At 43.5% G+C, this 17,652-nt stretch overlaps 2 protein-coding genes across 2 annotated transcripts in view; one reads left to right on the top strand and one right to left on the bottom strand.

Annotated features, from left to right (window-relative positions):
• Nucleotides 1-17,652, bottom strand: part of T265_10074 (hypothetical protein) — a gene marked incomplete at both ends in the record, with an annotated part of 78,510 nt that overhangs the window by 20,481 nt on the left and 40,377 nt on the right. Inside the window, 2 exons of the mRNA XM_009176340.1 lie at nucleotides 1,878-1,967; nucleotides 8,462-8,612. Of these exons, the coding sequence (XP_009174604.1) occupies nucleotides 1,878-1,967; nucleotides 8,462-8,612 (241 nt within the window). The remainder of the gene's footprint in view (nucleotides 1-1,877; nucleotides 1,968-8,461; nucleotides 8,613-17,652) is intronic.
• Nucleotides 1-17,652, top strand: part of T265_15045 (hypothetical protein) — a gene marked incomplete at both ends in the record, with an annotated part of 95,683 nt that overhangs the window by 20,159 nt on the left and 57,872 nt on the right. The window lies entirely within an intron of this gene.

The following is a 17,652-nucleotide window of genomic DNA, read 5'->3' on the forward strand; positions in this document are numbered from 1 at the left end:
CCCCCCCCCCAAATCATCGGTGAACGAAACTGCGGCAGCTACAACCACTGTACGACGAGAACGCGGTTATTACAGCTGACAATGATAATGATGATGATATACTCTCCACTCATTTTCTAAGAAGTGAGGCATTTGAACAACTTAAATGTGGGACGAACGAATTATACGAAAATACTGGCTGGATAATTATGGCGTCAGGTGGTTGTTGGTTGTCTGTTTTATTAAATATACTGCTCTATGGGAAGCCTAGTGCAGTGGAAAGGGTGCGACACGATAAGATTCACCAAAATCATACGCTGCATTGGCACAAAACTCCTGTAATTCGTCCACTGGATATGCTTTCGTTGCTACTCTGCTCATTCCAGTCCGAGTATATTGCGTGCTGACTTGCTGATGGTTAAGCCACTAACAATGTGACTCATTGTTAAATGAAAAACAAAGGCGATGAACCCGACCAAATCTCCCCACACGATCAACAAAAATAAGCAATTCGTACAGAGATTGAACCCGCCATCCCAGAAGTCATCACTCGAATAGACAGTCAACACGTGACCACGTGGTATGGATTACACCAATGAGAAACGAGTGGCGCACTATGTTCTGTAGAAGTTAAACAAACGGCTACCCTGTCACTGATGTTTACCCACCAGACAGGAGACTCATCAGGTGCGCACACCGACGATTCCAATGAGGATAAATCAACTATGTAGCGAATATACAGTCATTTGGTTTTTTCGAGCGACGCACCTGGAACCCAGCTGAATCTCTCGTTTGTGACGTTCTCAAGTAACTGAATGTGCTGCACCAGGCCGCCTCATGTTTCAGTGATATCCGAGATATCACGATACATGTATATCTTTGTAATGTACTACTCATAAGGTTGCTGATAATCCGTCGACAGCTCAAGACCGGTTTCGCCCCTTTTGGGGTTCATCAGGTGGGCGCAGTCCCCGAGTTTTCGTCAAACTTATGTTCTACTTGAAACCAAATTGCACGAAATTAGCGAATATACACTCATTTGCAGCACATTCAGTTGCCTGAGAGCATCACAAACGAGAGATTCAGCTGGTTTCCAGGTGCGTCTCTCGAAAAAACCAAGTCAGTTTTCAAATGAGTGTATATTCGTTAATTTCGTGCAATTTGGTTTCAATTAGAACATAAGGTTGACGAAAACCCTGGGAGTGCGCCTAGCTGATAAGCCCGAGAACGGGCGAAGCCTGTCTTGGGCTGTCGACGGATTTTCAGCAACCTTATGAGTAGTACATTACAACTATATACAACTGTGTAGTGCTTTTCGGCTTTTCAGCTTACATTGGCTACACATTCAGGAAGGAATCTCAACCAAAATTGCCAAGTAACCAGCTCAGAATGAAAAAAGGCCCCACCAGCCAGGTAGGCCTTCTCTGAAAAAATCGACGCTCGACGTTTCGGTCAAAAAGTCACCAGACATGTATCCGGTTGGAAACATATAGCGCCACATGTTGCTCAAATTCGAGTGAATCGCACCGCTGGGCATCAAGCAGTGGCCAAGTAGTAGAGTTCTCACCCATTTCCCAGAGTATATTGAATCCATTTTCAGAATGAAATCCTGATTTGGCACTGTTAGACACCTCACACTAAGAATAATTTCACTTGACTTGGGCAGGACAACTATGTGGGCGAAAAGGCTCTCACCATAGGAGTAGTATACGGTATTATCCTGAGAGGTGTACGGAAATGTGTAAACGTGAAAGTTAGGAGGCACAGATTGGACTAATGATACCTGTCTAATCAAATTGCAGTATGCACATGGCTTTGATGGGAGCGAATGTAGCATTTCCTGTAAAACCTAGCCCTGTATTACGAGCCATGATGATCGAAAATTATTGGGTTCTTACCTGCGTGCCGTTCTCCTTACGATATTCAAACCACAATCCAGTTCGTTCCCTTTGATATTTAAGATAAAAGTACGGTGTCGTTTGGCGTCCCTGTATAGAAAAAATACGGTAAAATAGATGAAATACGATGCTGGATTCGTTTAACACAGTGTAGTGGGTAGGACTAAGGCCATATGCCATGGTCAACTTGTAAAAATCTATCATAATGGGATGAAGGAACGGAATGGAAGTTAATGGATTTTTCCTTTACAACAGAAACAAAAGAGAAATGATTCTTGTCGTTTTCGACCGAATATGAACAATGCTGTTAATGGAACAACTAGCCTATTCTCGTGACAGATTTGTTCCATTAGAAGGACAAGAAAAGGCCATACATTAGTGTTCAGTTTCACATAGCTCAGGAACACTAACGACCCCATCGCTTCAAACACTTGCCAACCATCATTCATCCACGCGCCCCAACGCGTGTGACTCAGTTAATGTCATGTTTTGTCCTCAGGCAGGGGGTAGCCAGAGGACTGGCTGCCTCACCTCCTCCTTCCGCCACACAGCCTCATTTCTCCGCGAACAAACTGCTTGTATGAAAGTACCGGATCAGTGACAGTAACATTAGACAGAAACATCCCGTGATCGAAAATACACAACGGCCGCAGCGGTGGTACTGTCGGCAGCTGCAGATGCCTAGACTAAATGAATGGCGGTCATATCAGTATGGGGGAATCAGGGGTGTACTGAGCCAGAAACACTTTTAGCACCGTCGCTATTCTTCTGTTGACAGTTGGAGTGACCCTTGAGTATAAATACTAATATGATCTTGACAAAATGACGTCGCACAGGCGCATGGCACGGAAGATCAGTAAACAATAAACAACAAACAACAAAAACATTCGGGATTGTTTTGGGAAGCAGTTTGGGCAAACGTTAAAACGTGAGGAGGAGAAGTGGTGTGCACTCGGGTCGAAAACATCCGTGGGAGAACTAGACAAAGAAAGCTATTAGAATACAGAATAAACTCAGCATCTCTGAGAAAGCTGGATCTCCAAGGAATGGCCACCAGCGGCAAGCGTTGTCTTTCCACTGCACATTTGAACACCTGGCATGATTCATTAGACTGTAGTAGCCAGTTGAGTCGGGTGTTGATTCGGTAGAAAACGAGCAGCGGTAACATAACAGGCGAGAGGTAGAAGGGATATCTCAAATCCAAGAATTGAAATATTGTCCTAGATTGAAAGCGCAAAAAGCTAATGAGATGTGAAGTTGCTGAAAGTTGGCAGAATTTGAGACACACAGAAGGCTTCAGTATATGACAATGTCTCTCTCGCCTTTGCCCTGCAAAGAAGTCTGTGGGCATTTTTGCAAGCCGCTGTGGGTTGAGAGTGTCCCACGCCAAGGGAATCCACATGGAAATCTTGCGATGATCTAGTAGGCGCCAACAATGTTTGAGCACAATACTGGCATAAAATAAAAAGGATTCAGACGCACTGCATAGCATGACAGTTGGTTTGAGGAATTCTACGTATGTGTAATCTATGCTGTTCCAATAGCAAGCAATCAAGACGACTTTTCAGAACAAACTGGTTTTCGACGCAGGATGAGGTCTTAGTCAGAACATCAAAACCTTGCTAGATATCTCAACAGGCTCCCTGTGTGTACGGCCGATTTTCTGCATTAGATGGAGTTTTCGCCGAATGTGCTAATTCAGCTGCCACCCTCCCAAAGATGACTGAGAATATGAGTGCCGAAAATTTCCCCTTTGATCTTCAGTTCCCAGCTGAATAACGACCCAGGATATCAAAAAGTATCACAGGGTGCATTTAGCAATTTAAGGGTGACCGATCATCAACGCGGACAACTTTGCGTGAAGAAGGAACCAGATCCTCAGACCAGAGTACGTGCGGATCAGGCATTCATGAATCACGTTGTTTACAAAACGCATTCTAACTTCCATTCGTTTTGTCTTTTTTCGTTGATCACAGCAAGATCACATGATGGTTCTGTCCCTTTGAATTCACCTCACCAGGCAGCGTATTAAAGTCTGGTGTAGTTTTCATGGCTGATCCACAGTGGTTTACTTTCCGGGTGGTGGTGCTACTATTTATTCTCACAGTTCCTTCCTTCGTTTGCTCAATAAAACGTGATATCGGGAGTTTATCACCTGCTCACATGACTGTCCCAGAGCTGTGATCTTCATCACCCAAGGTGGTGTGAAAGTGCGTTGCACACTGACCAAGAGTCACAAGGCAGCTGCTTCCAATTAGTGCGTGTTCAGCGTCGTCCTTATGTGAATTTTTAAAGCCATATTGTACCCCGGACGCTCGAGTCAGTCTATTTTCCATCACAACAGTGTGGGTAGAACTTTGCTGAGCCAAGTTTCAGTGTCGTACTGGACAAACACTGATACAACTGACATAAAATTGATCACCATTGACATCCCTCAATCTGCGGAGCAGAGTTTCGCAAACTGACGTTTTCCCAAGGGGTTTGCAACACCACAAGTTCATATTTACACAATGATATTCATAAAAGTGAAATGGCAAAGTATAACGAACGCGTGATCAAAATTTGAATAAAAAATTCACACTGATGAGATGGCGGACCAGATAGTTCTGTCACCAGGCATTTCACACTTTCTACATCTCTGTGTATCCCCAGCGTTTGTGCAAATAGCCATTTGTGACAGGCAGACAATTGTTGTTCATCTTAATGCAAGTGTGCCTGCACTAAGCGCAGACCAACAACTTGACGATGGAAAAGACGTACTACTGAACGGCAGTGTTGACATGAATTAAAACTATCTAGTTGGTGTCGCCGATACAATGTCCGCGAAGTGAAACTATACGTGACAGCCGCTTGGAATCTATTTACTGAATGGCTTCGCGCTCACAACACAGTTTATTGTTATGATATCAGTTGTGAACGGCTGGTGACTAATAAATAAACATCTCGTTGATGGACAATACTATGGGCTGTATAAGGTATTTGCGGAAAGCCACGGACAGTATTAGATGGCATTCTGAAACGTCATATATGTGCATACATGTAGGCAGAGGATGAACAATGGTTTCGCCCTCATCGTGCTGTCAAAGGATAGTTGCTGAATTTTAGCCTGCTTCACAACAAAAGTAGGCAGACATTGTGCGTGGGAAGCAATGGAAAAGTGAACATCGCTAGCGGTAAGCTGGACAAATAGGACGCTTGGCATTTCTTTTGAATATAATATAATAAAATTGGTCTCTTTGAGGACGTACACCATGCTTAATAAAATACTGAAGAAAAGCTTCGGAGGTTCGATGGACAAAGTGCAGACGACAAAGTGCTATCGATCCATTCCGCATGAAGAGATGTGCCGTTCCGTCACTGTACAAAACTTTTTTGTACTTGGTTCACCGATGACTGATTGCGCGCCCAGTATGATCAAAACTGCCTTAATTAATAAACAATCTAGACGGACTCCCGTTCTCATCCGCATTGAATGAAATCGATAAAGCTTTAGTGGATGTTCACAAACGGCAGCAAAATTTGACCGTTTCACAAATTTCGGTTAGCAGCAAAGTCATTTCATCCGTTTTATGGCTCGTTATCGGAGAAGTCATTGGAGTTTCGACTAAAGGGTTGGCCGTTTTGTGGAACAAAATGTGACACATTTTTCTGTAGGTTTTTTAAAAAATAATATGGAGTTTCAAGATATTTCCAGCTGAACACTTTTCCTTATCCACTAGACTATAAGCATACACACTGTTTCACTAATCACTACCACAAATAAAGGCCAGAATTTCATTCATTACCACATGCCTCGCCTCAAAGAGGCTCTAACAGAACGCACCTAATCACGATGTTGAAACAGTGTATGTAGGTATGTGCACGGCACTGCTGATTCGGATTACTGGTTGCTTTATGCGGCCATCATTGACAGCAATAGCAATGCGTTTCTGCGTTTTACGTTACCATTAGCACTACCATAGACTCATTAGGACCAGAATACTGATTACAACTCAGGACGGGAGATTTCAAGATAGTTTACTTGTGAATCGCATCATCTCATGTATAAGCCAAGCCTTGCTAAAACGTGTACGTAAATATGCTCGTTTTCAGTGACTGAAAGGATAACTAATCATTCAACCGCGTATATACATATAAATACATATGTAGATCAATGTATCACCAATGCCGTTATTTCCACCCCATGTGCAACTGCACTACACTGCGGGCACTATATTTGCAACCATCGTGCTTACAACCGAAAATCCTCTCGTGACACATCAGTCATCGCTTGGTGTCCTCTACAGGGTTGCCCGACTTGCTGCATACAGCAAGGCACGTAGGCAAAAAGGTGCTACTCGTGACGACTATCTTGATGACTTTTGGTTATCCTCTCTTCTACCCTATCCCACCCAAATTTGAACACTATCCTTGCCAGTTCCAGCACTAGGACTGACCGCTTTGCTTGCCATGCATTAGGCCAAGCCACAGATTCTGCGCGATCAATTTCATTGACAATCCTACACTTCGGAATCTGTTTTCAAACCTCGAAAGATGTTCTGCTTACTTGCCTTCAATGTTCACGCACTGAAACAAACAGGGCGACAAGCGGCCCTTGTTCTTACGGCGAATTCTCTCTGAATGGACGTATCTTGTCTCTGAGAATCAAGGAGTAAATTCACAAGCGATGTAATTGACACCACGTCTAGGTTCCGGTAGCTCAACTCTGGTGATACGGAGGCCGAGGTGGAAATCGAGGGATCGATTGGAAGCACGTCTGTTTGATTATATTGACAGTCGATAGTGACCTCTTTGTACGGTGATGAAGCATCAGTGTCAACCGATGATGGCGTTTTTGACGAGGATGATGTACAACCCCGAAAAACTGAAGATATCGACGTTTGGAGTACAGACACCGATTTCTTGGCTAACGAGTTTACGAACTAGTTCACCTGAAAGACCCAGCCTATTCAAATGATATCGTCTTTGGGTTGGAAAAACGCACCGAGTATTCGCCTTAGAATTGGTTTCATCCAATCTGCATGAAACACGCAACGTTCGCAGCCATTTTAGCCCAACAACCTGGGCCTGCTGAGAAGGATAGGTGGGTTGTATAAGTGGTTGCCATTTCGTCAGAAGTATCCCGCGCCAGTTTGGGTGAAATTACTCTGGAAAGACTTGTCACTATGCGTTTATCCATAGACATATGGACAATAATTGTTCGAGCATCGACTTTCAAGATAGTCCTACGTGAAGCTGCAACGTTCCTTTCCTTTAGAGTGAAAAGTGAACAAAATCTGCGCACCAGTGCCTCCGAAATCGCAATTGCGGACATACTTTTCCAATAGCCATGTTGAGCTGACACATATCACTAGTGGAGGTATTTACAGAGCAGCAGAACGTTCAGCGATGTCTCGGGGTTTTTTTACACTTCCCATTGTTTGGCAGTCAATTGTATAAATTGTTTTCATAAATTCGTCTGCTTTTAATCCAATAGTAACTAATCCTCTATCCCTTTTTGTGCAGGCAAACCACGAAGCTGCGGCGCTTTCACACACCATTTGCACAGGGATTCGGCTCGCAAACCGTGGTTTACACACCACAACAGCCATAACTTTGTTAACTGAAGTGGCATAATAGACTAAGCTGGGCTAAATAAGCCGTTCGTCAAAAAAGGTCGTTATTGGAACAGAACTGCATGTAGCCTTGTTCCGGTCAGACGTGCTCGGTTGGATTCACCGTAGGTGATAGTATGAAAAACTTGAAGAATACTCGTGAACAGGTTTACGGATCAGCGGCTAATCTTACCGCACTGAATGTTCACGCTCACAAGCGGGGGCAACTTTCACAAATTTCCCCGTCCCACTTGGCCCAACGGGATAAATCTCAAAATCCCGGATCATCTAGTAGCAGTCATCAGTCATTCACCTGATATGATAAAACCAAAGCAGAGTTTTTTTTATATGCAAGGCAGTTCATGCTGCCTTCTTTGACAGTCATTGGCGCCAAACGATCGTTTAAACTCCAGGAAAACAAATGTGCCCAAAAGTCTGCAGGGACCGGACCTTCCGATGAGCGGCGAAGTAGTCATTAATCAAAACAGCAACGAGTGGACTATGTTATCATTGCCGCAAATCTTTGGATGATCGTCACTGTGGAGATCCAGCACACTGTGGCGTGTCAGAAGAGCAGAATGAATGACTGTAAGATCAGTACCTTAGAGTTGATGGCAGTATAATTCCTCATCCACAGATGTGAATGGTCCTAGAGTGAGAGTTGACTCATTACAATGAATCCACTGTTATCTCCGGTAACTTCAGTTTCCTAAAATATTTCGACACTGGTTCAGCTTAATGTAGGTTGCAAGCACAAATGATCGGACAGCATTTACTCGACCGTTTCGGTTCACATTATGATGAATGTCATCCAACAAGTGAGCGACAAGAGTTCAGTCAGTTTCATTCAAAAACAGAGAAAAAATCAGGCATACTAAGTTTACACGTTAAAATTGCATCTTCAGACTGGTGAGTCATAAGGTGGTGAGTAACTAGGCCATAAATAATATGAAATGTGATCCAATAATCTCTTGGGGAGATGACACGTACTTTGCTCTGCGCCACACGTCCTTTGGTTATGATAAGTTTGATTACACTTTGGCGTCCCAAGTCAATTTGAATAAACTCTCGCAGTTCCGTGTGAATCACTGCATCTGGACACCAGGCACGTTCTTGTAAACTCACATCCGATGGGTCATCTCTGAAAGAAAGGAAGCCAATAGTTAGTTACAAAGCAACCGACCAGATGTTACAAACAGCGGCCAATCCAATCATAAAATCCAGTTGTTCAGCTGTATCACCCTTTCGGTGCCTAACTGCCATGCTACCAGAAGGAAGCATGAGGTCTGTGATACTACCAGGTTGCCCAAGCATGGATAGGGGAAGTCGAGAGGCAGAGGTTGGGTCCGAACCACGGAACATCCGATCAGTAAATTCGCGCTTTAACCACTGAGTCATTTCTGCCGAATATACCTCCTGTTTAGTGAAGCATCTACAAAACGAGATTCAGTAACAATCTCGCGATTCTTTGCAGCAAGATTATCGGTACTGATGTCAAGATCAACAAGTACTTTGCAGCACATGCAGATTACCCACACTAGCCTAACCAAGAAAAGTCGGTGGGAAAACCCCATGTGCCGGTGGCTATGTGGCATAAACACGATCGTCTTTCGAAGCAGACTCGCATTATGCATGGGTGAGTCCGCCTCCACCCTGAGCTTCATTCCGACTTACATTCCTCGCTTCGTCTCGTTCTCAAGTTTATGTGCATTCGAGCGGATAGCCTACTGCCTTGATTCTCATTTCTTCCATTCATCTAGTGAATTCTATGGTTACATAAGATGAATAAGGAAACTCTAAGACACAAGCTGACTGCATCAAACTCTAAAACGACTTTGTGATGGGGACATCAAATGAATGTTTTGATCCATAGAGCACGCGTCCAACAGCTGCGGTCACCCAGGCTTGCAGTTAGCCCATTCGGAGACTATAGAATTTCCGCTCGGACACATCCTTTGTTAACGACCACCCAACAAAAGTACAATCAGCGTCATAGACCAAACACATTTCCTATCCCGCCGCGCATGTTACAGACACGAGAACGTGTGATTCACAAAGGGCAGCATGACCTTTGACCACGTCCGCCACACGATCATGAAGGCCTACAAGAACAAACAAACATTGCTGATAGTTATCTATCAGTTTGGTGGCTGCCATGACATTTGGTCGACGCTGTTGTCGAATCGCTTTGCGCTGCTTGGGTGTTTACTGAGGCGCCGGTGACCACCAGCCAAACCGAAGGATTCGTGCTATCCATAGATAAACACTTCAATCGGGGTAACGTTTATGAGTTAACATTACTAACATTACTTACATAACTGATGTACATTCAGACCACTCACTGCTATCTACTGAAAATCGTGCGCTACAGAAGATTATTCCACAGGAACTTGTTTCCCACTAAAGCCGGCCTACGGAAAACTTTTTTTTCTTATGCTAAAATAGCTTGTCAGTGTTTTTTCATAAAGGAAACTACTCACAAGGTTGCTGGGAACCTCCCAGCAACCTTGTGAGTAGTTTCCTTTATGAAAATATACTGCGATATCTCGAATATCGTGCCAACTGAATCATGAGGCGGCCTGTGTGCAGCACATTCAGCTGGAAGACATCATAAACGAGAGATTCAATTGAGTCTCGCGTTGTAACCAAATTGATTTGCAAATGAGTGTATTTCTCGAAAGCTTGTCAGTGTATTTCTCAAGGTGGCCAGCTTCTGAGAGCAACATATGCAAGCTGAAAACCGGAGATGTAAAAACAGAGGAATTATTTCCGATACTCCGCCTATTTTGTGTCTCAAGAACGTCCAAATCACTCAGGAGTGTTTCTGACACCTTATCGAGGTTTCACGCTAAATATGATTGAATGTATTTTCGATCTGAATGAAGCTATCGGTTAAAAAATGCTTGGAGCGAAATTTAGCATTTTGTATGATCATGAATATCAACATTTTACCTCCGAACAAGATGACAATGACGGAAATTTCCGTACTCTAGAACAGACGTGACATCGTAGCACTATCCCGGAGGAAACTAAACGGTCTTGCTAAAATTTCTCGAAATCTGACGGCTGGTTTCGCTTTTCTCGAGACCTCACAGGTAGGCGCTGTCTCCGAGCTTTCTTCAACGCGATGCCCTAGTTTCACTAAAATATCGAAATTCACATAAGACACTTGTTTACACGTGAATCATGTTCTCACCGGAGGGCGCTGATCTAAATCGCAGCAGGTGTTTCGTTTGAGAGATTGTTCAAACAAATGTGCAAAGGAGTCTGTTTTGCGGGTACCATTCTTTCATTTAACACCATAGTGTGGATGCAATTCCAAAGCCACAAATAGACCTGATGACTGATTAGGAACCGAACAGGAACTAAACTTGCTTCCGATGTTTGCACATGATGATGTTTGTCCGCCTATCTGCCATTGGCGGATGGCGTCGAATGGCTAAGCGTCATGATTACCATGAATTCAAACAGGAGACTTCGATGGAATTCACTGGAAACCCTGGTTTACAACGTTCTTCAATCGAATATGCTGCACATGTAACCGTTAAATCTACACTTTAGATACTGAAGTAAGTTTGCAATCGAGTATTTATCCCAAAACAAGTATAAATACGTGCTAAGATATGAAGAAATCTTGAAAAAATCACTGGATTTGAACCATCTGGTTGGTCCCTAAAAGAACGCACCGATAGCACACTGCCCAGATTTTTGAGATGTTCTACGAGTGCTATGAGAACTAAAAACAGGTACCCTGGTGGATAGCCACAATTAGATCAGCATGTTCAAAGAAGTACGAGGACAGAAGATTTTATAAAGGCGAGAGGTATCAAATGGAAAATGGAGTTGTTCACTCTACCATTTGTATTCATGACCACGAGTTACTGAGCCGAGAAACAAAGCATCTTTTCGGATTTCCTGGCAGGAGTCAAGTAAGTTGCACACACGCAGAGGAGTGTTGATTATCGCCCGAAAATTAGCACTCAGGCGATGCATCAGCTGGGAGTTTTCGGGATACGCCTAAAAACAGACCGATTTTTCCTCCGGCTTATCTGGATCAGAATTTTTGGTTGCCTGTTTTCGTATAGATGAAACACTACCAGATTAATGTAGCCATTCATGTTCTCTGGGACAAAGGGGCGGTACGGCGCTTGCCAGCGCTTCAATATCCGGGGTACGGATTCATTGCATATGGAGGGCTGGTTGACTTCAAACTAACATATGCTCATGTCCGGGAAGTGTGAAACAAAAACCTGCGTTTCGAGTAGCCCAGAACAATACTTATGCAGTTTACATTGCAAAGTCAATCGCTTATGTTTGTGGGGAAAAATCTACACAAAATGAGTTCGTCTGTTTCCAACCGAGGGTCACGGAGGCGAAAACGTCTTCAAAAGTTGAAGCTTGGGTAAAATGCTATTCAGAAAACGGACGGTGGTTTCTGCGGTGAGAAAAAACCAAAACGGTCACCATAACTAACTATGGCAAAGGTCTCTTTAAATTTTCTGACCTCACCATAAGATAGTAAGCGGAACAAACATATCTTGATGTGTGCACGCCAGAAACGTTAAAAAAGGACGGGATACCCTCCATTATTTCTGAAACGAAGTAGGGAGCTTCAATAAGGTTAGGTCAGCATACGGCTTTCAGCAGAAGATAGTGGTTTGGTCGTCTACTTTGTTCCACTGACGTTTTAGCCTAGAGTGGTTACACCGTTTTTTCCGAGATGTTGAACAACAGAGGGAACACGACAAAGATTGCTGTTTCTCTCGGGTTTGGGGTTTGATTTGTTCCACCTAAACTCATGGTCTATTTAATATATAATTATGTAATATCTGTAATATATATAATATAATATTATTGAGATGACACACGATTTGGCGGAACCGTAACCTGATTATAAATCTCTCTTCTCCAGAAATCTGAGCAACCAAACAAGCATTGCAAAATGTTTAAAGTGTACAATATTGCTTGTAAAGCTGCGGCAGTATTTTAATGCATATTTCTTGAGGTTTTAATAACATATGAGCTAGCCGAAGCCATATGGATCCACGAGTAAAAGGGATAGTTGACACACAGAGTGAAGACCAATCTAGATCCTCTGCTCTCAGATGAAATCTCCAAAACGACAAGTTTTCGGTGGGATTTATGAGAGTCGCGCATTCTTTCATTGTGACGTTCTCTCACCGCATCATTCAGATAAACTAGTGTTGTCTGTGGGTGCGGCGCTATGTGGACACCAGTAAATATGTACAAAGCTTCCTGAATAGTAACTTTTGGCGAACAAGACTAAAGATGAAAACCTAAGTAGAATAGCTGTTCAACTGAGTTGGTAAGAAGCAGAATAATCTGTTAACTCCCATGATGCAGGCAGAAATTGAAAAAAAAATTGCCTGTCGACCATCTAGTTGTGTCGCAATCAAAAGGCTGTCTTATGTTTGTGTACATACGGTGACAGACAATCAAAACATAGGCAACACAGCCTGGTCGCCGTTTTGAGCGGAAACTGATGGCTGCCTTGGTTGCCTACTTCTTGCCGACACGGAGTCGCCCAACACGGAGCGGCTGTGTTCGTGACACGGACCGATGGATTCGACAAGACTTTGATTCATACGAGATAGACATGGTAGATAATAGCCACTTTTTCCCAATTGTCACGCGGGAACATGAGATGGGAAATGAAAAGTCATAAATAAGTTGAACAGAAGGATTCGGAATCAAGAATGGAATAGGCCAAGTGAGGCATATCCGTCGCGATATTATAGTGTGATGCACTACTCATAAGGTTGCTGAAAACTTTTCCACAGCCCATGACCGGTTTCGCCCTTCTTGGGGTTTATCAGGTAAGGCGCAGTCACGAGTTTTCGCTGGCCTCATGTTCTACTTGAACTTACCTAAGTACACTCATTTTCAAACCACTATAACTAATGATATTATTGTCGCTCTGTGTATCAAGAAACTGGTGTGCCTCGATAGTCTGCTAGCCCTGCCTGTTAAAGACGACATGAAATGTTCCGTGATGAACATTTCTTTATACCCCCGCTCGCGCAATTCTTGATAAGCCGACATTACTGCTCTGTTTTCCTAGTAGGTCACCAAAGGGAGATCACCTCTAACGCTACCGTAAACGAGTCTGATAAGTTATCCAATTCACGCAACTATGATACTTTACTTCAGCTTTAGTTTACTGCATGAGCAAAACTTCGTCACAGCGATAAAACCCCCGGGCGCATATCATATCATAGCACCACTCAAAAATTACGAGAGGCGGTGAATAGATGATGGCTTTTCGCAAAAGGATTACAAACATTTTGTTCTCGATAGGCCGTGCCTGTTCGCCTCTCAATTGGTCGCAAAAATTTACCAGGGCAACTGGCAATCCTGGCGTTCAGTTCAACAAATAACCAATGCACCCAAGCTCCCAATGTGACGCAAGCGAGGCGTTGGGACTTGGTGCCAAACAAGTTGCAGTGTAGAGAAGCTTATAAAACTGAAATTCGCTAGACTACTTTTTCAACAATGGAACACTTGGACCCTTACAGTTAGGCCAGCACAAAGGCCAGTAGCATCAAGATAGCGTTCCAGTCCGGTGATTAATCCTTCACACAAATCCAGGGTAGATTACTCTGTACATTGAGAGCGCACCCTTGAGTATCATCGTGATGGTATCTCTCAATGTCTTATCAGGCTTCCTATGGTTGTTGATGTCATTCTATACTGATGAGGAATAACTCTTGATTTTAGTGTACCACGCCACAGGTTTGAAACAGTGGAAGGTACGAAAAGCCAAATGGATCAGCCAGTTGGCTTTCAGTCCCAGTTTTCCACCATCCGTTAGCTTCATCATGCGTCACCGGTAGTCTTACCTGAAATGATGGCAATGCTTCACTAACTACAATTTGAGCGTACAAAAGAAGCAGCAAGGCATGACGCATATCACAAATACAAGCTTGACAGTACACTATGTCGTTCAGCTGTAGCACCATTCCGGTGTCTAACTGCCATGCCACCCAAAGGAAATATGAGGGCTGGTATACTGTCAGGCCGCCGAAGCCTAGACAGGGGAAGTCGAGAGACAGAGGTCGGGTTCGAACTACAGACCTGTCGATCAGTAAATCCGCGCTCTTGAGCGCACTTGAGCCATCTCATACATCTCGCCAGCTTGCATATCAATGACCATAGAATGTTCATCGATGGGATACTTCCTTTTTTAATGGACCATCCTCATAAAAGAACAACGTGAAACTTGTGACAAATTCTAGCACCATGGAGAGCCCAACACTCGAATCAAAGGCCAAACTTTCGTTAACATATGACTAAATATCCGATCAGAAGATATTGAGAACCACTGGGCTGTGTCCGGTTAGATGCTCCTGGCAGTTTCCAGAGGCAAGAGTGCAGGGCTGCCCGTATACGGTGGAAATCAAACGGTTGGGTTTCGCAACCTTCTTGTTTAGCAGGCCTGGGAAACAGCCACTTGTCGGAAAGCATGGTAACGAAATAAAGCTTAGATAAGCCGCCGCCCGTACTGGATGAATTGATATTCTTTGTAAGTCAGCTACGAATATTGGGAAACCTATTTTTCCCATAACAGAAGAAGATACTCCATAAGTTGGCTGTCAGTGAGACAGTGCCAGAAGTCGCCCGCGCATTACACTCCCAGTGGATAGCGAATAAGTAATGTATTGGGTATGTTTATAACAAGTTGGTTTTGCATTCTTCAATCTACGATTTGTTTGTAAAGCGCATCAGCAAGTGAGCTCTATGCGGCCCGTTGCTTTCGTGTTGTCCTGGTCGTCGATTACTACTCATAAGTAATAGCACACTGAACAACCATCTATGAGTGACGAAAGAAAATGTTTGAAATTTCGAAGGTCAATACAGCACAATGAATGAGCTTTGTCCGAGCTGGCTATTGACTAAGGCAGAAAACCAGAGTGAGAACTGATTACCTAGGTCGTTTACGTAACTCGTCATTGTTATTTACGGTAGGTGTCTGGCAAGTGGCCCCAGATCAGAGTTCTGAGAATCTGTGTCAAGAAAGAAACTTTGTTCGTGGTCGATATTATCAATACCGGCCTATTAGATCACGACGTCACAAGGAAATTGAAATCTGAACACCACTTATTCATAAAGACATAGGATATTTATTTGAAGAGACCATCAAACTAGACCACCTCTTTTAAAATTTAACGGGGATTTCCAGCGCAAATTATTGGAAATTGATTACCACATGCCACACAGCTACTCAAATGGGATTAGTGGAAAGAACCACTGAAGAAAAATCCGGCTATCTGATTGGCCTTCATAGGTCCATTATTTCTTGAACAATAATCAACACTGGAAACAATGGCGGGTCATCATTAGTTAAGATTTTTTTGAAAAAAAAAATGGTTATCACTGAATCTCTTTTAGGAGATTCACCTACTCCTAGTTGGTCCCTCGGGACTGTCTTTCTTGAGCAGAAGAACCACATTTTCCAAAAGCCACATCGGCATTATTCAGTACAACTAGATGTTTCGCTGCCACACGCACCCCGTGGCACCTGAAGAATCGCCAGTCTCTTCGAGTCCTTCAAATCTTCAAGGATAGCAAAAATCTCTGGGCAAAAACCAGGTAACATACCTGAAGGCTGTGGCCATAATAAGTCGACTTACTCAGACATCTAGCACCCTTGATGAAGCTTATACGGTGTTTCAATAATGTGCGTGTAACTGAATAAGCGCATCGTGACCGGCCTGATTCGGGTTCGGAATCTTCATATGATTCGTGTATTAAACACTTGAGACTGGCATCAATATATGATGGGATAGCTATCGGATTCCACTTTTATTTCCCCGTGTGTCCCAGTGAACCCACGGGTGAAGCAATTCACTGGTAACAGTGACCGTTTTTGCTCCACATCACAGTTTTCCATCAGTAACAATTTTGGCTGATCCGTTGTGGTAAGCTTACAAAGCGTCCCAATGGAGTTTACAGGAGAAAAACTACGAAATGCTGCAGTGCGTCCAGCTGCTCGTCAAGATTCTACAAATGATTATCACTCAGTCACAAATGCCAGTTACGCTGGTGGTCAGTGACATTCTTCTCAGCTACAAAAGTACCGTCGCTGGTATTCAGCTTCTCGCTAGAAGGCTAAGCTTTATTGTGTTACAGTGGTTTGCGTAGCTCAGTTACTGAATGGTCTGCACTGAAGTATACCCATTCTGCATCACAGCAGTTCCTCCTACCAGGTTAGGTAAAGGGGTAGGTGGAAACCAAACCTGCTGGTTCCCCAGGCTGGACGACTGAATCGTCACGATTTGGACTGTTCAAGTAGCCTCCCGCCAACCACTTCGGCCGTAAGGCGAAGCTTTTGAGATAATGACGAACCTTGCGGATAAACGTACCTTCGTACCATCGCCTCCAACCATCGTCATGGTGTTTAAGTGCCACTACGTGGTTTTGATACATTAATATCAATGTTTATGACTCTTATTATCGTTTTTCCAACCTGGTTCCCATAAGGGCTCGAAAGGTCCACCGTCCATATGTCTGGCATAGAGGTGTCGCCCTAGTGACCTCATGCAAAGACCGGTCACTCCAATATTGTAGCAACAATTGACGGAAGACTTTAAGACAGTATTCAATTTCAGGTGGTGCACGAGAAAGGCACTGCAAATGTTTCATTAGTACATGCGTATTCGGCACCTGAGTGGAACTATTATTCTATTGAATATTGCACTCCAGCGTCTATTGATTCAAACAACGCAAACCGTGATAAATGGGGCTTACATGATTCACAAATGAAACGGGAAAATGCAAACATCCCGGCCAAATACCCAAGTTCCTAATTCGTAACAGTGCAGCTGAATTGTTGGCGATATAAAAATTGCGTATTTATTCGACCAACAGTAATCTGCTTGAAACAGTCCGATGATGCTAGCTTCTCTGCATTTGTGTAAGTGTAAGGTAACTTTTGTTAATTCCTTAACTTACTACTGTTTGTCCAAAACGTTGCAACGAAAAGATTTTATGATGGCATCATATGCCGCTGGTCACACGTTTCGTAGTGATCAGTCTGATTTCAAAGCAACAGTTCGATGGAACTGAAGCATTAGCACGCCTTCTGTTGTGGTAATCGAGCACACAATATCAGATATCCGCGTAGTTTATTACATGTTTAATCAGTGGTCGCTTCGATCAGA

The sequence above is a fragment of the Opisthorchis viverrini genome (genome assembly GCF_000715545.1).
Source record: "Opisthorchis viverrini unplaced genomic scaffold opera_v5_327, whole genome shotgun sequence".
NCBI lineage: Eukaryota > Metazoa > Platyhelminthes > Trematoda > Opisthorchiida > Opisthorchiidae > Opisthorchis > Opisthorchis viverrini.